We start from the raw sequence: 25,920 nt of genomic DNA on the forward strand, positions 1-25,920 counted from the left end.
CTTCTCTCTAAAATTTCTTTCCAGATATTCCCTCTGGAAGTCCTTAAATGGGGTGAGAAGCGTGTTATATAAACAGAGCTGGCTGCAACCCTGGAGTCCTTCTTCCCTCATCTCCTTAGTCTATAACTCTCCTTCCATTCTTTTGACATCTATTGCTCTGCAAACTATGGGCCACTGGCAGAATCCTCTGAGCCACTGGCCTCTGGCTTTCTTCTGTCATTTGCACTGGCAATAGAACACCTTCCACTTATCAGGATCATGTCTGTCAGGAGAGGGTTCCTTGGCAGGGTTCTAAGACCCATGATGACACAGTAGACATGAGGGGGGTTGAGGTGTGAAATTATTAGGTATAGCCTCACATTATATCTACAACCTATGTCCACTCTGATATCCTAAACCTGCTGCTCAGACTGACCTGATCAACCCTACTTATTTACTCATGGTGGTTTCTTGAGGTGGCCTTCTGGTTTCTTTCTCCATTCTGATCCTCAGGGACCCTCAATCCATTTATAATGCAGTACTTGTATGAATCTTATTTGGCTATGGTTTAGGTTCTTTCCCACATGCCCCAAGCAAACTGGAAGATGTGACCGGGTGTCCACTTTGTTTTACCAATATAATTCTGTGGCAGTTAGGAGTTAGGTCAGCACAGAGCAAAGTTTCACCAAGGGACATTGTTGCCTATCACTGTTTAACAGTCTAACATTCTTAGATTCCACTCAGCCAAAATAGTCACTAATGTATTCAAAGTTCCAAACATATTCCTCCCTTCGTATACAATCATGTGTTTCTTACCTATGAGGCTATGGTCTGAGAAATGTTGTTAGTCAATTTTGTCATTTTGTGAACATCATAGAGTGTGCGTACACAAACCTAGTTGGTATAGCCTGCTACACACCCGGGCTATATGGTATAGCCTATTGCTCCTCGGCTACAAGCCTGTACAGCGTGTTACTGTACTGAATGCTGTAGGCAACTGCAACACAATGCTAAGTATTTATGATATAGGAATTTTTCAGCTCCGTTATAATCTCATGGGACCACCATCGTATATGCAGTCTGTTGTTAACTGAAACGTCATTGTGAGGTGCATGACTGTATCTTATTATACCTATTACACCCACACCCAATCCTTAAGCTCAGACTTCTATTCCTTTAAGGTCATCCATTTCAAATAGGGTTAATCTGATGTGAGCATTAAAATAACTTACACTGGAGTACAAATTATTTATAAATCTTACACTTCAGTAGCATAACGTAAGTGAGACCTGCTTTGAATTGGGGTCAGAGGCAGGGTGATAGAAAGCTTACTGGTGCCCCTTGCCTATTTAGGGTATTTGCTTTCCTCTTGCTTAGAACCCATTTTTAAAAAGCAGGTGGTCTGCAACATGTTTTCTCACTTCCTTAAGATTGTTAAACCTAATCAAAATTATTAAAAGCTCCTAGCCTTCTATTCTCTTCTTAAATATAAGTTCACAGAACCATAAATCAAGAACAACCATTATATTAAGTGAAGTATCCAAAGAATGGAAAACCAAGCATCACATGTACTCACCAGAAAATTGGTTTCCCTGATCATCACCTAAATGCACATTGGGGAAGGATACCAACTGGTATCAGACTGAGATGGGGGGTGGGGGGAGGGGATGGGTGTATGCCTACATGATGAGTGCGTTGCACACCCTCTGAGGAATGGTCATGCTTGAAGGTGCTGACTCGGGGAGGTGGGGGGGGGAGGGGATGGAGGTATGACTACATGGTGAGTGCCAGGTGCACTGTCTGGAGAATGGACACGCTTGAGGCTCTGATTCAGGGGGATGGGCGGGACATGGACAATGTATATAACCTGAACTTATGTACCCCCATGATGAGCTGAAATAAAAAAATAAATAAATAAATAAAAATAAAAATAAAAATAAAGTTTGAAAGGATATATATATGAAAAAAACAAATACATCATAGTATATCTACTTAATGATGTAATCATTAACAGTTATGATTACATAAAAACTATTAAAATGGAAAATGTTGGAGTAAAATATAGAATACCAAGACCTATGGCTTAAAAGATTTCAGCTATATGAAAATATATGTTAAACATTAAATCAGATAGATAACCATTGTTAATCATCATTATTGTCTGGCAAACAAGCATCTGTTTATTTTCTACATTGGACATGTTATTTAATGCATTTGCTGTAACTAACATGTATTTCTTTTATAAAAAAAAATTTTTAATTAAAAAAAAAAAAAAGAACAATCCTTAATTCTACCATACCTGTCTAGTCTACCTTCAAGGGTATTGTCTTCTCTCTCCTCATGCCATTGTTTTCATTCAGGCACACATCACCTGTCCCTGGAAGTACAATAACCTTATAATTAAGCCCCCTGACTCCAGGATCTCCAATCCATTGTGAAACTATCTCATGCATTGGTTACCTGAGTAATTGTCCTAAAACACAAATATAACCTTCCTCAGGTTTCCATTCCATGACCCACCAATGGGACCTGTCACTTGCAAGGAAATGTCTAAACGTTTTAATAGGGCATCCTAGCCCAGTCACAGTATTGTCCTTGTCTGCCTGTCTAGACTTGTCACTTATGCATCTTGACCCGTATACACCTAGACTATAGCAACACCAATTGTTTTATATTTCCCTGGACAAACCTATTTCAATGCTATTTCAGTGCTCTGCTTCACTCTGTCCCCTATGCCTAGACTGTCACTTGTCCCTTTATGTATCAATCCTGAGCATCCTTCAACAGCTGAAGAATTAATTCCCCTGTAAAGCTTTTGCTGATATCCAGGCAGCATTAACTCTATACTCCCTTGTGCTACTATCATATGATTATGTTATTGTCTCTAAGCCTCAGTTTCCTCAACTGTAAATTTCACATACTTTATGGGACTATTCTGAAAGCTGAAAGAGATAACACAGGCAAAGTATTTCATATAGTGCCAAATACATGGTAGTCATGCATAATAAGCACGATTATTCATAATGTTTTTATATTATGGATTTTTTTGTACTCTTACATATTTTTTAATTTACCTGTCTCTACACTAATAGAATATGAACTTCTTTAGTGTGGAGGTCATGTCTTTATCCAGCTCTGCATGACCAGGGATAGGCACACTGCCTGGCATGGAACAGGTAACTTGCTAAATAGCTACTAAGTGACAGAATCTATAAGATGAGGAAAGTCTCACTATTTTTCTGATATTAATTCTAACTTTTTATCCTTAATGATAAATAAATTAAATTTCATGTATATATGAGTTCTCGCCTGGTTTTATTTATTTATTTATTTATTTATTTATTTATTTATTTATTTTTGAGACAGAGTCTCACTCTGTTGCCCTGGCTAGAGTGCTGTGGCATCAGCCCAGTTCACAGCAACCTCAAACTCCTGGGCCCAAGCAATCCTTCTGCCTCAGCCTCCCAAGTAGCTGGGACTACAGGCATGCGCCACCATGCCCGGCCAATTTTTTTCTATATATATTTTTAGTTGTTCAGCTAATTTCTTTCTATTTTTAGTAGAGACGGGGTCTCACTCTTGCCCAGGCTGGTCTAGAACTCCTGACCTCAAGCAATCCTCCCGCCTCGGCCTCCCAGAGTGCTAGGATTACAGGTGTGAGCCACCGTGCCCAGCCTCTCCTGGTTTTATTTACAGCTTCTCCCATCAACAAACAAACTTGATCTTGGACTTTCCAGTCTCCAGAACTGTGACAAATAAAAGCCTGCTATTTAAAGCCAGTTATAGCAGTCCAAACTGACTTAGACACTCACAAAACTAAATATTAATAGTACAGCAAACCTCATACTTAATAGTGATATTTTAAAAGCATTTCCACTGAAATCAGGGAGGAGAAAAATATGCCTGTGCTATTTCTATTCAACATTGCGTTGTGAAATGTAGTCAGTAAATTGTACAAGAAAATTAAAAAAGAGCATCACAAAATTAGAATTTTCCCAAAAAGTGAAAATATTATCAGCAGTTAAATATTTGTTACTAGTAATCGTGTGTATCAGGATCTTTTAGATCATTCTCTAATCTCTTACTGATTGGAGGAGCTCTCAGGACACCATGAAAATCCACAACCCGTGATAGTAAGCATTTTTATCAAGAGAGGCCAAAGAGAGGGTGGTTGATACACCTGTTCCCTTTTTGGAGCTTCCTCATTTGGGCTCCTGGCATCTCGTACTGCAGCTCCTGCCAAGCAGCCCCATGAAAGTCCCAGATGTGTTCAGGTCCCCTTGGTCGTCGGTATTAAATATCTTACAAAATCTATTTATTTCCTTCCCAAGAAGCAACTGTCTACCCATTAAAATATTCTAAAGCCTAAGTTACCAAATCCTGCAAGGCAAGGAGGAGTTTATGGTTTCACTGTGTCTTAATAAAAAACTTCCCTTTAAGCCAAAAAATCAGTGTGAAACACCTATTATAAATGCCTACATACAGCAAATAAATGCCAGATGTTAGAAATTTCATTATAGCTTAATTGGAAGAAAAACTCATAAGAGCTTTATATAGGTTAATGATAGGCTTAAAATCCTTTGCCTCTTTAAGCTGGTGGTTTGAGCATACTCCTATCCCATATGGACATACTATCCTTCCTTTTAAACTTACCAAAAAGCAGCCAACACAACAGAATTCTGAATGGGCCAGTAAAGAAGATGGCAAGAATACCTGGCCCAGGTTCCCAGTCTGTTCCTGCTTACTCTAGCATTTGGGGGCTACTGGTGGATATGACCTTAAGGATAGAGCCCTATGTCTGGGGGCAATGTCCTGTATTGAAAAAAGCATCAGAATTAAAAATAGAATCAAATCCTAGCACCATCACTTCATATGTGTGAATTCTGGGCAAGTGACCTAATTTGTCTCAGCCTCAGTTTTCTCATCTCTAAACTGGACATAAGACTAAGCTAAGTTATGAGAATCTTGTGCATATTAATAAGATAATATTTGTGAAGAGCAACTGCAAATCATCAGCACCAATTAATATTAGTTTCTCACCCTCCATTGCATAAGACTCCTTTATTTCTCCCTCCTCACTGCCCACTCATCTCAACAGGCAGATACTAGCCGAGTTCAGGTGCCACAGATACACTTCATCCTGAGATTATGATCGAGTGCAGGCAAAGCCACAGACTGCAATGATGAAGATGGGCATATGGGCAGAGTCCAACTACATTCTAGAGCATGACAGCTCAGATATCCCATTATTCTGGATTTTTCCCTCTTGCTCCATTCTCTTCCAGTTTCTCTTATGATAGATCAATAAGATGACTCTTTCCTGAACTTATAAAGGTATCTAGTCCATGAGATTTAGAATTTTAATAAAATCCTCGGGATCCAATTCAGCCATGCCTCTTTTTATCTGCATAAGCTCTAAGACCATATACAGAGTCTCACTCTACCACATCCAGCCTTCTGATCAATAATACCTCAACCAGTGCTTGCTGATAACTGATATTTCCTTGACAGTGAGGTTGTATGCTGTAGAAGGCAAAGCATTGGCTTTGGAATCAGACAGAAAGGATTCAAATCACCTCTCCACCATTTGTCAGCTATAAGTCTTTGGGCAAGGTATTGCACCTCCTAGAGCCTCAGCTTTTCCTCTCTAAAATTGGCATCACAATCCATTAATTATAGTAAGAATTAAATGGGGTAATGTATGTAAAACACCTCACCCATAGAATGTATCCTATACGAGATGACATTGCTTCCATTAAATATAAAATGCAAAGATCTCCACGGAAGAAACGCAGTGCCTTATCTTCAGTACAACCCAGGCAAAAGTAAATGTGGTCATAGATCTTTCCTGGGCTTAAGGTTTGATGCCTTTGATGAAAGTATGGGATTACACTAGGGATTAGAGGCAGGAAATCATCGAGCAGATTCTACTAAGGAGCTGCAATATTGATGCTGATTAGAGGAAGAAAGAAACCATAGCTCTCTAGCTAGAAGTGTCATTTAAACAGACTTTCAGGTAACAGTGCTGTCTAAAGAAGAGCGAGGGAATGATCAGGGACTTTGGAGAGAAACCTTTGAAAGGACTGATCAATACTGCATGCACTAAATAAGCACACATTCTGTTACCTACAACACGAGTGATAAGAAGGGAGCCCCAGCCTAGATTTGAGGATGTGCTCACTAATTTTTATAGCCTGATGACTTTGTTCCTCATCTCCCTAAGGCTTGAGGTTAAAGGCATGAAAGTCATTGGCCAGTGGTGATTTGTTGTATCCCTGTCTTCAGGAGCTGGGAATAAGAAATGACTTCAGCAAGAGCACAAAATGCTGAGCACCTGTACATACACACACACACACACACACACACACACACACACACACGCTACTGATAAAGAATACCAAGTCCTGCTCTGAACTTTATGCTTAAGTTATTCAGCTCGTGGGAGTATGGATTGGTTTCTTAGCTTCTTTCTAGGAGACCCAGAAACCAGAGTTAACCTACAAATTCCATGGTTTGAAACTTCTCACTGAAATCAGAGAGAAAAGTCATGAGTCTGGAACTTACTCTTTTCAATTCATCAGCTTCAGAAATGGAGATGTGAAGACTCAATTCTACCTACCAGGAAGCGGATTCAAGGAGACAAGGCACCAAGCTCTTGGTTAGAGAGCTGTATTAATTGCTCAGTTTTTCTCTTACTGTCTCCAGGACAGATGCCCTATGGCAGTGCTCCCTAAACTTTGATGCTCATCAGAATCACCTGAGGATCTCGTTAAAGATGCAGACCCCAGCTGCCCCTGCAGAGACGCTAATTCATGAGATCTGGAGCCAGGTGATTCTGAGGTGAGTGGTGCTAAGAGTAAACCTTGAGGGAACAGTGTCCTTAGGGAGAGTGTCGGGGTACATGCCCTGTGAGTGGAAGTCCAAAAGGAGTTGGGGAAAGACTTTCCCTGCCAGCTTCAGGTTTCCCCTACTGAAGTGTTAATTTGAGATATAGATAGGGATTTTTCTCCCAAATGGAAATTCTTTTTTGGTTTGCTGCTTATAAAATTAATTCTTCTTCATGATGGAAATCCAAATAACATAAACATGAAAACAAAGGAGAAAGTCAAAGTGCTTCACCCTTTCATTATTTATTTTTTATCCTTCTAAGATGGCTTTTATTCATAAACATGTTTACATAAATGAGATTTATTTTATAGTACTTTATAGCTTTCTTTTTCTATAATAATTTATTGTGACCATATTTGCATTTCTACTTACATGCATATCAACACATACATATGTACTTAAAATTTTTAATTTTTAGTCAATCTCCTATTAAATTCACACAAAGATTCACTGTGAAAATTTATTAAAGACTATGCAATGCCCCAAAATCATCTCTTTTGTCAGTTGTCTGATCAAGGCTACTTTAATCTCTCTAAAAGCGTAAATTTTAATGGCTCCACTATCTTTGTGCCCTAGTGCCTGTGGCTCCCTCTTCTGGAGAGAGAAGAATTCAACTGCTGTGAGAATGCATGAACAGTGGAAGTCCAGATAGAACTCTGTGGAAAGGGAGGCAACAACGCTAGATTGTTTTCATGCACTCATAGCCCAGGTCAAAGATTATGGAATGAAACAAGATGAATAACAGAGAAAAGCTACTATGGCAATATTCCACATGCCAAACTCCTTCAAAAGGCATGAAGATTTCTGTCCTCACACCTCAAACACATTCTAGTTTAAGCCATCACCACAGCCTTCAATGTCATCCGAGTTACTTGTTGCATACTAATTAGTCTTACCTTTATGTATAAAATTGGGTAAACGTATTGCATTTTGCATAGGGCAGATCAGGCAGAAAAAGAGAGGAGGTAAAGACTGCAGTAAAAATAACAATAACGTAGATTGGATTCAAGACAAATGCAATCTCACGGGCTATGTAAAAAACATGGCAAGTTAAATGAGGCCTTTTAGAAATGAATGAAATCATTTAACATAAAATTGTTCAATGTCCTGCCAAGAACTTAAGTATCCTTTTGTGGGGCTTTTCTGAAATCATCTAGCACTTTATACCTGATGTACAATTTAATGTGCATCACGTGTGAAATAATTGTTTCAGTTAGTTCAAAAATATAAAAGTATGTTTTTTTAGAGTTGTTATAGATAGAACGTGTGAACATGCCTCAATAATCTTCAAGGAAAATTAGAACATTCTGAGTGACATTAGCAAAGTTACAAGTCACACTGAAATTCTGCAAGGCTTAAAGGAAACAAGGAGCCAGAGATGGACATGGGATATAATTTTTTTCAAAGCTTTGGCTTCATTTTCATTAATCATATAGTCAGGTGTGTTGGTACAAAGCATGATAGGTAGTAACTGGTATGTCCATATTATATATAAACAAGAAAAGAAAATCTGATAGCTCAGTAAAGAACTCATATATTAGAGACTTCATGAACAAAGGAATTTACTATACCCATAATTAATCTGAAAATATCAACATGAACTACTGATTTCTCTATTACTAAAATAAGCTCTCTTGTTTCACTCTATCTACTACCATAATTCGTGTAAGGTGTTATAAATGGGCATCCCACAACTTCCAAGATTTAATTCCCAGTTCTGCAGCATCAGTGTCACGTGGCAACTTATTAGAAATGCAAATTATTGGGCCCCACCCCAGAACTACTGAATCAAAATTTGCGGTGGTAGATCCCAGGAATCTGAGTTTTAACTACCACTCCAGGAATTCTTATGCATACTAAAGTTTGAGCAGCTTTGCTTTTCATTCTTCGTTTGGGAAGGCAGGATGTTCATGAAGGATAGTCAGTGCTGACTCTGGAGTGACATTTGTAGGAAAACGATGATGCTTTCAGAGAGCTAGAACTCTGATTTGGTCATATTTCAAAGGAGGCCAGTATGAAACTTTCTTTCATTAAAGATCGAATATGGAAGCTAAGCAATACCAACCATGCAGCATTGGCAAAATGGGAGTCTCTGGGGAAGTCTCAATCTCCTACAGGTCCCTCAGTCCTCAGAGTTATTGTTGTATCACTTTACACCATGGACAGAGAGTAATACACTTCCCCTCATGTAAGTGGCAAGAAGTTTGGATTTTTTTTTTTTTTACTACAGTAGACCCATAAAAACAAAAAAAATCTACTTAGTTCACATGAGAGAAAATAGTAAAATAATGCGGCTATTTCTTTAGATCCTGTGTTGTGTTAAAGCCTAGGATTATGGGCCAAAAATAGATGCATCTCCAAAAATCTCCTCAAATAAGGGATAACAAAACTGTATATTATTGTATTATTTATGTCCCCCTGCAAGTGGCAGAAATAAGTAATAAAATTAATTTAGCATTTGAAGATCAAAAGCTATTTACAAAGAAAAACATTATTAGTAAGAGAACGAAATTCTGGTCAACAAATATTTACTAACTGCATCCAACATGCCATCATTTCTTAGGGTTTGAGGACATAAAGGGTTTTGAGACACATTCAAATGGAAAATAAAATAAATGAGATCAACTAAAGTGAGATTGTGATTTTTAAGAGTCAGGTGTCACTGTGAGAAGAATGCTGCTCTACTGCAGAGTCTCCCAAGGGCCTCTTTCATGTCCCTGTTCCTAAGGCTGTAGATAAAGGGGTTCAACATGGGTGTGACCACCGTGTACATGAGAGCCGCAATGATGTCCTTGTCAATGGAATTGCTTAATGCGGGGAAAAGGTACTGCCCAAGTATTGCCCCATAGTACAGAGACACCACAGAGAGATGGGACCCACACGTGGACAATGCTTTGCAGATCCCTTTGGTTGAAGGGATCCTAAGGATGGTGGCCCCAATGTAGCCGTAAGATACCAGGATACATAAGAATGGTACGGTAATAACCACCACCCCTGCTGTGAATATGACCAGCTCATTGAGGAAGATGTCTGAGCAGGACAGCTTGAGCAGGGCAGCAAGGTCACAGAAGAAGTTGGGAATGGCATTAGCAGCACAGAAGGACAGCCGGGTCAGGAGAAGGGTGTGGGAGAGGGAGCTGGCACAAGACAGGACCCAGGATATAGCCACCAATAAGGTGCAGAGCTCTTCCCTCATGATGGTGGTGTAGTGGAGAGGGTGACATATGGCAACATATCGGTCATATGCCATTGATGTAATAAGAAAGCTGTCCAGGTCGGTAAAAAAGATGAAAAAATACATCTGTGCTATGCACCCTGCATAGGGGATGGAGAGGTGTTGGGTCTGCATGTTCACCAGCATCTTTGGGACGGTGACAGATGAAAAGGAGATGTCCGTGAGGGCCAAGTGGCTGAGGAAGAAGTACATGGGGGTGTGGAGGCGAGAGTCCAGCCGGATGAGCAGGACGATGAGCAGGTTCCCCAGCACGGTGGCCAGGTACATGCCCAGGAACAGGAGGAAGAACACGCCCTGCCGCTCTGGCGGGATGGGCAGCCCCAGGAGGAGGAACTCGGACACGCTGCTCTGGTTCTCAGGCCTCATGCTCCTCTTTTCCCTAATGGGGCTGAAGAATGGTTGAGAATATTAGGTTGAAATAACCATTTTTAGCAGTCAATTAAAAAGATATATTTTTCAATGTTTACAGCATCTTTGTTCATATAATAATTGCTGAAACTTGGAACCAGCCAAGATGTCCTTGAGTAGGTGAATGAATAAACAAACTGAACAGGCAGACAATGGAATATTATTCAGTACCAAAAAGAAATGATATCAAGTAATGAAAAGACATGGAGGAACCTTAAATGTATATTGCTATGTGAAAGCCAATCTGAATGGGCTACACATGGTATGGTTTCAAGTACATGACATTCTGGAGAAGGGAAAGCTATGGAGACAGTAAAAAGATCTATAGTTTTCAGGGGATGAGAGGTGGGGGGGATAAATAGGTGGAACACAAGGGATTTTTAGGACAGTTAAACTATTCAGCATACTATGTTGGATACATATCATTTTACATTTGTCAAAACCCATGGAATATACAACACAAATAATGAACTCTAATATGAACTATGGACTTCAGTTAATAATAACGTGTCAGTATTGACTCATCAATTTTTTTTAACTTTTTTTTGAGACAGTGTCTCACTCCTTTGCCCAGGCTGCAGAACAGTGCCTATTCACAAGTGTGATCATTGCACACTATAGCCTGGAACTTCTGGGCTCCAGCAATCCTGCTGCCTCAGTCTCCCTAACAGCTGGGACTACAGTTGCTGGTCACCATGCCCAGCTCTGACTTATCAATTGTAACAAATGTGCCATCGTGTAATTGCAAGATGTTACTAATACAGGAAACTGGAGGGGAAGCTCGGCAGAGTGTATATGGGAGTATTTGGGAACTTTGTACTTTTCACTCAATTTTTCTATAAACCTAGAACTGCTCAGAAAAAGAAAATCTATTAAAACAAAACCAAGTTGTACTCTATATAGCTAAATACTTCCTAAATCTGTACTCCAGGCAACAGGAGATGTTTGGGATAGTTAGGACATAGCAAAGCAATTGGGATGTAACTCAATTTATGGGCTCTCCACCATTTGTCCTTCCAGTTAGAGAGGCAACGAGAGACTTTTATAAAGTGTATAAAGTGTATAATGCCCTGCATTTTGGCAAATAGTGGGAAGGCAGAGAGTTTGTCTTGTATCTGTTTCTTCTCAATTGGCTTCAGCTCAAAATAATATTGATTTTGAGGTGGCGTATTCTGGTCCCCTACATTGTGTTCAAACAAGGTTACTTCTTCTTCCCCATTGTCATTAATCTTTTCATTATCTTCTTATTCCTCTTAGCACAGTCAGGGCATAACATATTATCTTCTAGGCCTGGGGATGGGAAAGTGCAGGCTGGGAACAGGAAGAGAGAAATCATCTTCCTGGGAGTGCCAGGCACCCAGGCCCGACCGGCATGAAACTGCAGGCGAACCCAGCCCTTTGTGTCTGCTGCCAGAGCTGCGCCATGGACCACACGCCACCTGACGCCAGAGGCTTCCATCAGAAAGGCCTCAACAGGAGCAGGAATGGAACGTGAATTCACAGCCTCAGGCTGAGCAGCTCCAGCAGCAATCCTTGCCCACGATGCCAGCGCAGATTCCTGAGCTGAAGTTACCACTTCAACTATATTAGTCTCTCCTGCTTTCTCATTCATCTTGCGACTTTCCTGCAGCCTTGCTCTCTTGGTCCCTGCCCTGTGTCTCCTTGAATAGGATCGAGATCTGGCCTCCTTAAAGGTTTCAGGAATATCATGTTTCTGTTCAGGATAAGCGTGCTGCTGAAGCCTCAGAAAAACTTCTATTTTCTTGCCGGCAGTACTCAAATTGAGTTGTTGGCACCTGTTCCGCAAAGGGTCTCAACACACATCATTAATGGGAGGCAAAATGGTTGGCAAGGGAAGAACTGGCATCTTACATCTAGCTTTTGGGGGAGCTTTCAATTGTTCATTTGTTGGAGGTAGATGAACTTCATTCATTGTGTTTCCTGGGCTTGTTTGGTTTGACATCAGAAGTTGAAGAAACAGTTGGTTCCACTTGTTGTTCTAGATTTGACTCAGCTTTAACTGGAACTAATGTCAAAATCACACTTTCCTCATCATCTATTTCCTTGACAGAGAAATTCTTCTTGTTGCTATCATAATTTGAGTCTGTGTTTTCAGCAACACCTAGGGGAAGGCAAAGCCAGCAATGTTAAGGATACGTGCAGTTTACTTCTTTTAATCTCTAAAAAGATATATGTTTTATTTCAGAAAGTGGGAAACTTAACCTGTTTCTCATATTTTTCCCTATGTTGGAACATAAGGAAGCTAGAAAAATTACTGTGGAGGCAAATGTTAACGAGAGCCACCATTTCTTGGTTCACTGACAAAACAGAATTCTTGCACCTGTGGCACTGAGGACTAGACTGTGGAAAAAGGTGTTTCAGCCACATTATTGCCCCAAAAAGTTTCTGTGGTGCGTGGTCCAAATCATTAGTCCTGGCACAGCAACTGTTAGAAGAGTTGACTTCAACATCCATTGTTAAATAGCAGGTGAAAAGTGGCCTTTTCAAATCAAAGGATGCAAAGAATTGTATTGTATTCCTTAAAGAACAGTCATTAATATGCATACTTTTTTTTTTTTTTTTTTGAGACAGAGTGTCACTTTATTTCCCGGGCTAGAGTGAGTGCCATGGCGTCAGCCTAGCTCACAGCAACCTCAAACTCCCGGGCTTAAGCAATCCTACTGCCTCAGCCTCCCGAGTAGCTGGGGCTACAGGCATGCACCACCATGCCCGGCTAATTTTTTCTATATATATTTTTAGTTGTCCAGATAATTTATTTCTATTTTTAGTAGAGACGGGGTCTCGCTCAGGCTGGTCTCGAACTCCTGACCTCGAGCGATCCACCTGCCTCGGTCTCCCAGAGGTCTAGGATTACAGGCGTGAGCCACTGCGCCCGGCCAATATGCATACATTTTTATTTGTTTCAATTAAGTAGAGGGTCCCTAAGAAATCCTGGATTCTATCAATCCATTTTCTCTACTGTAGCCAGAAATCTTTTTTAAAACCCATATTTCAATATGACTTCCCGTCTGAAAGTTTTCTACAGATCCTGCAAAACCTGTGTCTCTCCTGCATATCTATCCTATTTCTCACCCTCCCTCTCCTCTCTCACCCTTGCTGACTTCTCTGTTCCAGCTTCCCTGGAAGGCAGGTTTCTAGTTAATGTCATTTAGACGTCTGGTCATCCGCCCGTTTGTGGCTGTGGATTCCCTGTGATCCCATGTTATGTTGAGAAGGCAAGTACCAGTCTGGCTTCGAGAAAATATTTTAGGCAAATTCATTTATACTTTATTGTCTACTGCTATCAATAACATAGAGCAGCTTAAGTGACAATATCATCTGAAATTATATTCGAAATATATATTTTCTAATTCTTTCCCAATCAAGCCCTATTTCCTGCCTAGGCAACATAATATTAATGGCACTCATCCCATAACAAACTGTGGAGGCTATTATCAAAAGTTTCCAAAAGAAGTGAGATATTAGTTGTTTCTCAAGTTTTCATCTCCCTCTTGGGTTCTCCTGTCAAATTAAAACACACCTGTTTGCCAGTTGTGGTAAGCAGGGTAATGACCCACAAAGAGGTTAGTCCATGCCCTAGTCTCCACAATGCATCAATATGTTATGGTGCATGACAAGGGGGAGTTCAGGTTACAGTTAAGTTTGCTAATCAGATGACTTTAAAATAGGGAGACTATCCTGGGTTGGCTAGGTTGGTCCAATGTAATCATGAGCCCTTAAATGTGGAAAAGGAGGCAGAAAAGTCAGAGTCAGAGAGATATTTGAAGATGTTATGCTGCTGGAAGATGGAAGAAGATTAGCTGAGGAATGCAAGTGGCTGCTAGAGCCAGAAAAGGCAATGACATGGTTTCTGCTCTAGAAGCTCTGGAAAGAAGGCCAACATTTTGGTTTTAACCCAGTGAGGTCCAGTTCAGACTTCTGACCTCCAAAACTGTAAGGTAATAAATTTGTCAGGTATTTTAAAGCCACTGAGTTTGTGGCCAATTGTTAGAGCAGTAATAGGAAGCTGATACATCAGTGTCAGAAACACTTCATGTATGTCCAAATATTCTGGTTACCTGGATACCAGGATGCAACAAAATCAATGTGTCCTTACCCAACTTCCACACTGCATGAGACAAAACAAAGCAATCACTCAACAAGGCTAATTTCTACCTAACAAGTAGGGAAATTAGGTTATTATCTCATTAGAAGCATTTGTCACTAATCATAAAGGAGACTCTAGTCCACTCCCTCTCCTACAAAATTTTTAATACCATCCTTTCTTTTAATAAGAATAGGCAGAGAGTTGGAGAGGGCTCTTACCCATTAATAGACTTTTAGCCAAGAGCAAAAATCCAGCAGAAGAAGACAAACTGGTGGCAGCTTTCAAATCTTCGAATTTCTAAATCTAACAACATAGACCTCATCCCAATTCCTAAAGGCATCCTCACTCTAACATACATATTGAGACTGGTCAGTAAACGCAGTGTTAAAAGTGTTAGGCTCAAATTTTCTCCTTTTTCTAGTGATACCCAAGGAATGAGGCATTCTCTCTCTCTCTCTCTCTCTCTCTCTCTCACACACACACACACATACACACACACACACACACACACACACACACATTGAAGGCAGCGTGAGACTAGAGAAAAATCCACAGGTTTTGGAATAAGATAGGCTTGGCTCATAATCATAGTTTGATTATGGTATGTTTGTCCCACAGCAGGTTTCTGAACCCTTGTGAATCCCAGAAAGATGAGGATCTTTAAGCAACACAAAATTACACCCCATAAGGTTTTTGTAAAGATGAAATGAGATGACATGTGCAAAGCCCCTAGTACCTTTGCTTGCAGAGTGCTCAGTACATGTTGGCTCCCTTCCTGCCACAATTAAAGACAAAATGCAAATCTACCCAGAGAGAGAGCAGAAGAATTTACATTCTTTTGCACCCAAAAGAAAAGGATCCATATCAATTCCTTTGCTGGACTCTGGGAGTTAACTCCTTGGACAAAGATGTAGAATTGAGTGTAGAAATTGCTGGCAAAAATGTGGGTGGCAAACCAGGAGCAGCAACATAGAACACATATGAGCACAGAGGGAAAGGATCATCCCATGGCTGGAATGATCATTCAGGCCAGTGAGAAACAGACAGGTACCACTCACCAGGGAGAGAAACCAAACAGGAAACTCAGGAGAGAGGCTTGTTCTCATAGCAGTAGCTTTTGTTCTGACACCCAGCAGCAGAGCACAGTGCCTGTGTCCAGGCTGTACTTGGGGATGAGCCGGATGACTTATGAGGCAGCCACGAGCCAGTCCACCAGCAGCCTGTCAGAACTCAGAGCCAAAGGCAGGAGGGTAACTGCGTCTTCAGCAAGATGTAAAGAAATGACGTTGGTTATCCTGCTCCCAGCCTCCTACATCTTTCCTCCTTCAATGACCCTTCTTAACTCCATCTTTCTTTGCAGCTTCAGGTACCCTCTTATTGCTCCAGAGGTTAGGATTTAGCCGAACAATTTCTACACAGGCAGACATCAGGCAGTGAATGAGTGTCCCTTTGGAGAGACATTTGTCCTTCGAAGGCACCTGCTGTTGTTTGGCAACTGGACCCTCGAAACCCACCACACAACAGGCACTGTACTAGAGTGTTGTCCTGACTAAACAGAGAGGAATAATGTTTGTCAACAGGAAATAATTATCCCTAATGGTGGCAGCTGGAGTTTTTTTTTTTTTTATAGCCAAAGGTAAAGACATCAAAGCAACATAGTTAGATGACATGGGGGTCCAGGCTGTCTGCTTCTGAAATTTACTCTTGCTCTCCAGACCTACCAAGGCTGCCCAGACATAAGCTGTCTTAGTCCATTTTCCAGCTGTTGTTATAACTGAATAACTGAGGTTACCTTTATTTTTCTCTCTCTCATTTTTGCCCTGCTCCCCACTCAGTCCTCACTCTTCTGTTTCTATACTTCCATTCTTCCATCACTCCGTGTGTCTCTGTGCCTTTCTTCTTCTCTCTCTGTCTTATTTTTCTCTCTCTTTCCTCCCCATGCCAAATTTTACCTTCTGATTCTTCCTCTTCTATATCTATTTATAAACCCATCTCTTGATGAGAGAAAAAAATACCCATTTCATCCCCCTTACTGACCTTGCCTGCATTTACGGTCTGATGTTTGGTGGGTAAATATGCCCTAAGGTCCTCTTTATAGGACCGAAAAACCAGCTTCCAAAATCCCAGACATTTCTCAGGCATCAAAAAGAGAAGCTGCACACTCAAGTTCTCAATCCTGTCTGCCAGCCCCAGAGCTATGAACTGAAGAGAGTAAACCAACCAAGAAAAAAACCCTAGGGGTAGGGGGTAGAACTTGTACATAATAACTTCCTGTTAAAGACATCCATCAAACTTGGATTAATTGCCCAATTCTCCCTCGATTCCTCTGGGAAAGGTGTCCTGTGGGAGAATATTTGTCCTGGGAACCTTAGAGGATGAGCCCACAGAGGAAAGATCTCAGTCTCCCTTCTGTTCTACCCTCTGCTTTCCCTGGCTTAGGCACACTTTGGCATGGGATAAACCCCGGGGAAGTTTAAGACAATACTGGCTTCAACCACATCTAAATAGAAAGCTGTATGGCCTCAGGAATTTAGGTAGAGCCATATCCCACTCAACGGGGTTCTTATTGGACCCTACCCACCAGGTAACTTGTCTTCCTTCCACAGCCGTAACTTTGAAATGCTTTGCCAACATTATTCTTACACCTGTCGGGGGAATAGCAAAATATGATATGTTTTATAGGACTTTATTTGACCTTTCTTAGATAATGGGATTGGAAAATATTTTGAGGATGTTCTATCATTTTGGCTGGTATCATTAAATGGAAGCCATCAGAGCTAGTCTTTCCCCAGATTTTAAATATATTATAAAATGTGTCTGACCTTTCACACCTCCATTTCTAAGGGATTTTGCATGTTTGTGAAGAAATGGTTCCTCCTTCACCCAGGCACCCAGGCATCCAGGGACCCTGAGTTTTTCCAGAAATTTCAGGGAAAACATTACATTTTATTCTCCTTATGGAATAATTAGCACACTGCTTTTTTGTCCTTCAGGAATACAGCCTATACTTCCTTTCTCCCAAAACGCATACAGTTATTCAGTGACACAATAAATATCACCTCAATTCTCTCAGATACGGGTCTAAGATACATTAAAATTACCTAACTTAACCCTGACAACACCACCAAGAGGTAGGTTTGGAAAACTCAGGCTCAAAGTGGGTTAGAACACCCCAAGATCACGCAGCTAGTGAAAGGAAGATTTGAATCTTGGCTGTCTGACTCCAGAGTGACTCAGTGTGGCTAAGACTGTAATAGTTTATATGGAACACTGTAAGTTTGAGGAGGAATAATTAGCTCAGCATGGTAGAAGAGGATATAAATGACTTTCCAGAGAAGACGTTGCTTTACCTGAGTCTTAATGGATAAAAATTATCCAAACACACAAAATTTAATCTTGTTCTGATGGTCACAGGGAGAGGGAGCAGCATGTGTCAGGAGGTTAAACTGGAAGTTTCAACTGAGGCACCAAGACATCAGATACTAAAGTGAGTTGTGGGACATAAAAGATATTTATACGACATACCCAGTAATTAATATCATAACTCTTGAGCCTCTCAATCTAATATGGATCTAAAGAGAGCTGAGAGCTGGGGACAAGAAGGTGTCTTGTAAAGAGTTTTCTTTTGGAGAAAGCTTGTGTAATGAACTCCAAATCCTCCCAACAGAGAGGGGGCTGCTTTCATCTTCATTTCAAGCTTAGTGGAAGAAGCATTAGTATACGATTTAGAGAAGTTGACATACATCCCCTGCTATTATGAGAGAAAGTGTAATAGCAAAGAAGAAATGGGAGGGAGTGGAGAGAGAGAGGAAGAGAGAAAGAGGGAGAACATGGTAGAATTATGTTTGGAGAATACCTTAAATTCTTTTCATGGTGAGGCAATGAAATAACTGGGGATCCTGGAGGTACACTGTGAGCCAGGAACACCCCACCATGGTGCTGCCCTCACACCTAACCCTGCCCCTACACTCCAGCCTCCAGCTTCTAGCCAGGCCCTCCCCCAACCATCCCTGCTCTGCAACTCCTGCCATACTGGACAAAGAAGGGTGCAGACCAGGCTGCTTCTGCCTGTCTGCTGTCCTGCCAAATGTTAACATTTAAAAAAAAAAAGACATTAGAGAAATTTCCAAATATGTTGAGTTTATTTAGAATGAGAAATGAGGATTATAACCCAGGATGCATGGAATGGAAAGCCATCAAAGCATCCAGTGAAGGAAGGGTAAAGGGAAAGTTTCATCGGCAAAAAGGTAGGGGTTCGTGTAAGCTGCTTAGAAACAGAGTTCATTGGCTCCAGAGGCTCAAAGCCAGAGTTGTCATCAGTTCCTTGGTGGGGATGCTATTACTGGGCAAATGTCCATTTGAAAGTATCTTATCTGAATTCCTGCAATCCTAAAGAACATCTAGTGATCAACCTTGTCATGGAAACATATGTAGGTTCCTCAAAAAACTAAACCAAAAGTACCATATGATCCAGCAATATCACTGCTAAGTTATCTATTGAAAAGAAAGGAAAGTAGCATGTCAAAGAGCTATCTGCATGCTCGTTTATTGCAGCACTATTCACAACAGCCAAAATGTGGAATCGACCTAAAGTGTCCAACAACAGATGAATGGATAAAGAAAATGTATTGTATATACACAATGGAATATTATTCAGCCATAAAGCAGAATAAAATCCTGTCCTTTGCAGCAACATGGATGAGCCTGGAGGACACTGTGTTAAGTGAAATAAGCCAGGCACAGGAAGACAAATACCACATGTTCTCGCTCATATGTGGGAATTTTAAAAGTTGATCTCATGAGGTAGAGAGTGGAATGGTCGTTACCAGAGGCTGGGAAGTGTAGGGGGAAAGGTAGGATGAAGAGAGGTTAGTTAACAAACACAAAAATACTGTTAGATGGAAGGAATAAATTCTAGTGTTCAATAGCATAGTAGGATGACTATAATTAACAATAATGTATTGTGCGTTTCAAAGTAGCTAGAAGAGAAGATTTGGAATGTTCCCAACACAAAGAAATGATAAATTTTGAGGTGATGGATATTCCAATTACTCTGATTTGATCATTACATATTCTACACATGTATCAAAATATCTCATGTACCCATAAATATGTACGATTATTGTGTCTCAATCAAAAAAAGAAACTAGGAAGAGAAGAGCAAATTAAATCCAAAGGAAGCAAACCAAAGGAAATAACAATGAGAAAGCAGAAATCAGTGAAACAGGCAAAAGAAAAACAATATATAATATCAATAAAACCAGAAGTCAGTTCTTTGAGAAAAATGATAAAATTAATAAACCAGATTAATGAATAAAAAAAGAGAAAAGACCCACAATTACTAATATCAGGAATATAGCGAGGAAGGGCAGGCCTACAAAAGCATATAAGAAAACGACACAAAACTTCTCATGATGACTTTTGGGGGTGACAGGTATGTACATTATCCTGGTTGTGGTGGTAACTTCACAGGTATATGTCAAAACACATCAAGCTGAACATTTTAAAACTGTATGTTAATTACATCCCAATAAAACTGAGTTGAGTCTATAAACTCTGGAAAAAAGACTCTGGGTCCTCCCCTTTCACTAACAGCATACCTAAGCACATTACCAAAGGTCTCTGGGACTTGGGTTCTTCAAAGTAGAAATGATAATAGTACTTTCAGTGTGGGTTTGGGATATAATTAAATGAGTGTATAACGAAAGCTTAATAAATGTTAAGGTTTATTGTCAATGTCTTTGTACTACTAGGGATCAGCTAGTTGTGGCACACATTAGCCACTTGGTAATTATTAAATCAGTTTGTTCACTCATTTACTCAACAAAAAATTAAGGCTCTCACAATGGTAATATATCAATATACGCTCTGGAGGTGTAGCAGTGGATAACATAAACAGAAATCCCTCTTATGAAATACATCTCCAATTTGGAGGTTACAGAAAAAAATATTTTAATGCAAAATAAATGGTAAGTAAATGGTGAGAAGTGCTGGGGAACAATAAAAATGAGGCATGGAGCTAGGCAGAACCAAGGAGAAGTTAAAAAAAAATGTCCAGTGTTACAGGGGACTTTCTCAAAAGAACCCAGCTGCTCTCCAGACTTATGGGTGGTGGTGTTTTTTTTTCAGATATACAAATCAATTATTACTTTAGTAGACGGCCCGTTCATTTTATTCCTAGGGATCACAAAATCAAAGAGCCATTGCCGTAGATCTCTATGCGTTAAAGCAGTTTTATTGACACTCTGCCCTTGCCAGCTAGTACCGTAAAGCATCATCTTATCGCTGTTGGCTAAGAGAACCTGGCGTTGCCACACCAGGTGCCGTTAATCCATGGAAATCAAGGAGCTCATGTCAATGGCAGCATCTCCCACTATTACACCAAACCTCAGAGACACTGTTGCTACGATGAATTTACCAGTGCCTTAGTGAATGAGGTGTCCTCCAGGCCTTTCCTGGAGACACAGATGGGGAGAGTAGAAAGGTGGTATATCATTAATACACTCCAAAAACTTCCACTTCTCTAAGGCTTTGGATTGTTTCACTTATATTTTTCAGAGAAATACTGGCATCTTGGTATTATTAAATACAAGCCATTAATAAATCCAGTTGGCTAACCTGCCATTCTATCTTAGCAATTATTTTTGTTTTTCGGTAAAGATGTCATTCTTTGTCTTCTGGTTTCCATCAACCTTTTCTTGCTGCTATTGTTAAAAGGTCATGTTTCAATCTTATTATGGCTTTTTTTCCTTTTGTTCATATAAGTTTTTCTTTTCCCAGCTTTATTGGGGTATAATTGACAAATAAAAATTACGTATATTTACTGTGTACAACGTGATGTTTTAATATATGTATATACTGTGAGATGATTATAGCAATCAAGCTAATTAACATATCCATCACCTCACATAGTTATTATTTTTTTGAGTGTGTTTAGAACATTTAAGATTTACTCTCTTAGCAAATTAGAAGGTGCTCATATATATAATACAGTGTTATTAACCATAGTTACCATGCAGTACATTAGGTCTCCAGAACTTATTTATCCTACCCAACTGAAACTTTGTACACTGTGACCAGTATTTCCCCATTTCCCCATACCCCAAACCCCTGACAACCACCATTCTACTCTCTGCTTCTATGAGTTTGACTTTTTTAGATTGCACATGTAAGTGCGATCACATGGTATTTGTCTTTCTGTGCCTGGCTTATTTCTCTTAGCATAATGTCCTTCAGGTTTGTAAATGAGGAGATTACCTTCTTTTGTAAGCCTGAGTAATATTCCAGTGTGTGTGTGTGTGTGTGTGTGTGTGTGTGTGCCCGCACGCGTGTGTGTACCACTTTTTTTTATCCATTCATCTACTGTTGGACTCTTGGATTGATTCCATATCTTGGCTATTGTGAATAATGCTGCAATTAACATGGGAGTGCAGTATCTCTTCAAGATACTGGTTTCAATTCTTTTGGATGTATACCCAAAAGTGAGATTGCTGAATCATATGGCAATTCTAGTTTTAATAATTGAGGAATTTCCATGCTGTTTTCCGTAGTGGCTCTGCTAATTTACATTCCCACCAAGAGTATACAAGGGTTTCCTTTTCTCCACACACTCACCAATATTTATCTTTTGTCTTTTTGATAATAACCATTCTAACAGGTATGAGGTGGTGTCTTATTGTGCTTTTTATGTGCATTTTCCTGATTATAAGGGATATTGAGCAATTTTTCATATACCTGTTGGGAATTGTCTTCTTTTGAGAAATGTCTATTCAGGTCCTTTGCCCATTTTTTAATCAGAATCTTATCTTGTCTTAATTGGATATTATGTGTTTTTTTTTAATCTGGCTGCTTTTAAGATTTTTCCCTTCTCTTTAAGATTCAGCAGTTATACTATGATGTAATTTTGTGTAGGTTTCTTATTTGCATACTGCTATGGTTTTTCTGTTTCTTGAATTTATCACTTGGTGCCTTTTATCAGTTTTAGAATTATTGAGAATTAGCTATTCATTTCTCCTTTCTTCCTTTCTCTCCCTCTGGAATCTCAATAAATGTGTTTTTAAACTTTCCCCTCAATTTATGCTTTCTTTCTATATATTCCACTTTTTTATTTCTTTATGTGTTTCACTTTGCACATTTTCTCTTGGTATGTCTGCCTATTCATGAGGCCTTTTCACCATGTTGTATAGGTAAATCCATCCCTGGCATCTAGCTTTTGGTCCCATTCATCAGCCAACAAATTCTCTAGGCACCTCCCCTCAGGTGAGACAGCTTTTGTTGGCTTCCTAGAGGGCAAACTTCCAACAAGCTTCATGAATGCCAGAGAACAATTGCAATAAGTTAAACAGAAGTACCAGATGACCTATCAATTCCACCCCTAGATATATACCCAAAAGAATTGAAAAAGGGAGTTTAAACAAAACCTTGCTCTGAACATACAAATGTTCAGAGCTGCACTATTAACAATAGCCAAAAGGTGGAAACAACCCAAATGTTCATCAGTGGATGCATGGATAAACAAAATGTTGGGTATTCATACAATGAAATATTATTCAGCCACAAATAGGAATGAAGTACTGGTACAGGCTACAACAGGGATGAACCTTGAAAACATTATGTGAAATAAAAGAAGCCAGGCATGAAAGGCTCACATATTTTAGAGTTTTATTTATATGAAATACCCAGAATAGGCAAATTCATACAGACAGAAACATTTTGCTGTTTGCTAGGGTTTACAGGAGGGGAAAATGGGAACAACTGCTTAATGGGTCAATAGTTTTCTTTTGGAGTTCTGGGGTGAGGTAGTGGTAATTGTTGCACGTTGTGAACGTACTGGATGCCACTGAATTATACATCTCAAATGTTTAAAATGATAAATTTGTGTTATGTGTATTATGCTTCCATAAAAAATTTTTTAAAAGAAAGCAAGAAGTAATTGTTACACAAAGCACAGAAAAGAATAATAAAATAATAATAATGTATGATTAACAAGTTAATAAGAAAGGAATGGAGGAAAAAACACATATTTAATTAATCAAAATGGAAAAGGAGGAAAAAATATGAAACAGATATTTCAAATAGAAAACATAGTAATATGGAAAATATAAATTCAAATATATCATTTTTACATTTAATATAAATAGATCAAATTCTCCAGAAGAGTAATAATTATCAATCTACATAAAAAAAGAGCAAAGTCAACTTACACTATTTACAATGGGCACAGCACATATATAAAGACATAGAAAGGTTCAATGTTAAATGATGGAAAAGAAACATCATGTAAACACTAACCAAAAAACAAGCTGGTATATAAATATTAATATCAGAAGAAGTGGGTGAGATGTTAAGGTAGGAGCCTTCAATAGAAATCAAGAGAAATATCTCCTAATTATAAATGCAATAGTGTGCAGCTAAAATAATAACAAATGGCTCTCAATAATGAGAGATCCTTGTTTTTAGCATTTGCCAATTTCCATAGTGTAATTATCCCATTATGGCTGATTTCAAACTGTCAACAAAATGTCATCGGTGGTGGACTTGGGAAGAGATGTACACAGTCAGCTTGAAGCCAATACAAGCCAGCTTCAGCACATTACTACATGAAAGAGTCAGTCTACCAGGAGTAGATCATAATGCTAAATCTATGTGTCCTCATAATATAGTTTAAATATATATAAGCAAAAATTGACATATCTCAAAGGAGAAAAAGACAAATCCTCAATTATAATAATGCAACATGTTTTGCACAAGATTTTGCACATATCTTATAGGAGATGATGAACATTAAGGATAAAAAAGACATAACAACCCAAGTAACAAACTTGATTTAGTTGACATATTAGGAACACCATATATAACAGCAAAATACATGTTATTATTTTAAAACTATACGGAGTTGTCAACCATATGATATAATAATTTTAGGAGATATATTAATATCTCACAGTGTTCGTGAAGGAAATCAGAGAATTTAGTGATTGTCACTTAAAGAAGTTAGCCCTATTGACAAATATTTCTAGAGCCTGTTTTATATCTCTGTTCCTCAAGCTGTAGATGAAGGGGTTCAGCATAGGGGTAACTACCGTATAAATAACAGAAGCAGTTATTTCTTTGCCATTGGAGTTCCATGATGAGAAAAAGTAAACAGCTGCAAGTGTCCCATAGTATAAAGACACCACAAAGAGATGGGAGCCACAGGTAGAAAAGGTTTTAAAGAATCTCTTAGTAGAGGGGCCCCTGAGGACAGTGGTTCCTATACAAATATAAGAGCCCAAGATACTACCCAAAGGTAGGGAAAAAAGCACTGCCCCCTCAGTGAAGATGACCAGCTCATTGAGGGAGATGTCTGAGCAGCTCAGCTTCAGGAGGGCAGTGAGGTCACAGAAGAAGTGGGAGATGGTACTAGCAGCGCAGAAGGACAGTTGGACCAACAGGAGGGTGTGCAACAGGGCATGGGCACAACAGAAACACCAGGACGCAGTTACTAATGAGACACACAGCTCCTCCCTCATGACAGTGATATAGCGCAGTGGGTGGCAGATGGCCACATACCTGTCATAGGCCATCACTGCAAGAAGGAAATTGTCAAGACAGCCAAAAAGTATGAAAAAATATATCTGAGAAATGCACCCCACATAGGAGATGGATCCTTGCTGAGCCTGCATGTTCATCAGCATCTTTGGAACCGTGATAGAAGAAATGGAAATGTCAGAAAAGGCCAAGTGGCTGAGGAAGAAGTACATGGGGGTGTGGAGGCGAGAGTCCAGCCGGATGAGCAGGACGATGAGCAGGTTCCCCAGCACCGTGGTCAGGTACACGCCCAGGAACAGGAGGAAGAACACGCCCTGCTGCTCTGGCGGGATGGGCAGCCCCAGGAGGAGGAACTCGGACAGGCTGCTCTGGTTCTCAGGCCTCATGCTGTTCTTACTCCCGTTGGGAATTGGGGAAAGTGGGAAATGCCAGTGAGCATGGCTGTAACATTACAGAAATGTCTGGTTAGTTTTAATACAAAAATGTTTAATTTTGGCTACACTTCTGTTTATTTTTCACACTTGGTGCATGAATCACAAGTCTGTCCCATTTTAGTGCTAATGATACATCAGACCCTCACATTAACCAAGTTTCTTCCCAAAGAAACAAAAGGACATTAATTGTTTATCCAACATGTATTTATTTAACAACAGCCTTGTCCCAGGTACTGCACTATGGAATCCATGAATACAAACAAGAAATGCAAAGTCTCTGCATTTGAGGAATTTATATCTTTATATCAAGCCAGATTCAAACCTCAGTCATTCACTGT

The 25,920-nt window shown here is 39.7% G+C and overlaps 2 protein-coding genes across 2 annotated transcripts; both read right to left on the reverse strand.

Moving 5' to 3' along the window:
• Positions 1 to 9,526: 9,526 nt before the first annotated feature.
• LOC123645876 (olfactory receptor 1J2-like) lies at positions 9,527 to 25,534 on the reverse strand. The gene is made up of 2 exons (XM_045562390.1): positions 25,038 to 25,534; positions 9,527 to 10,469 (listed from the first exon to the last, which is right to left on the reverse strand). The coding sequence occupies exons 1-2, from the start codon at positions 25,532 to 25,534 to the stop codon at positions 9,527 to 9,529; spliced, it is 1,440 nt and encodes a 479-aa protein (XP_045418346.1).
• Positions 11,712 to 13,679, reverse strand: LOC123646320 (developmental pluripotency-associated protein 2-like). Its single transcript, XM_045563150.1, is given in 3 exon segments — positions 11,712 to 12,440; positions 12,442 to 12,632; positions 13,604 to 13,679. Coding segments are annotated over 3 exon segments (996 nt in total).
• Positions 25,535 to 25,920: the final 386 nt, after the last annotated feature.

Source organism: Lemur catta, chromosome 10 (genome assembly GCF_020740605.2).
Source record: "Lemur catta isolate mLemCat1 chromosome 10, mLemCat1.pri, whole genome shotgun sequence".
In the NCBI taxonomy this organism is placed as follows: domain Eukaryota; kingdom Metazoa; phylum Chordata; class Mammalia; order Primates; family Lemuridae; genus Lemur; species Lemur catta.

What these genes read in the sequence shown, in the direction of transcription:
- LOC123645876 (XM_045562390.1), bottom strand. Translation starts at nt 25,534, where the DNA reads ATGAGGCCTGAGAACCAGAGCAGCCTGTCCGAGTTCCTCCTCCTGGGG. An exon ending in ACCCTCCTGTTGGTCCAACT is followed by an intron (nt 10,470 to 25,037) that starts GTCCTTCTGCGC and finishes GGAAAAGAGGAG; the next exon opens with CATGAGGCCTGAGAACCAGA.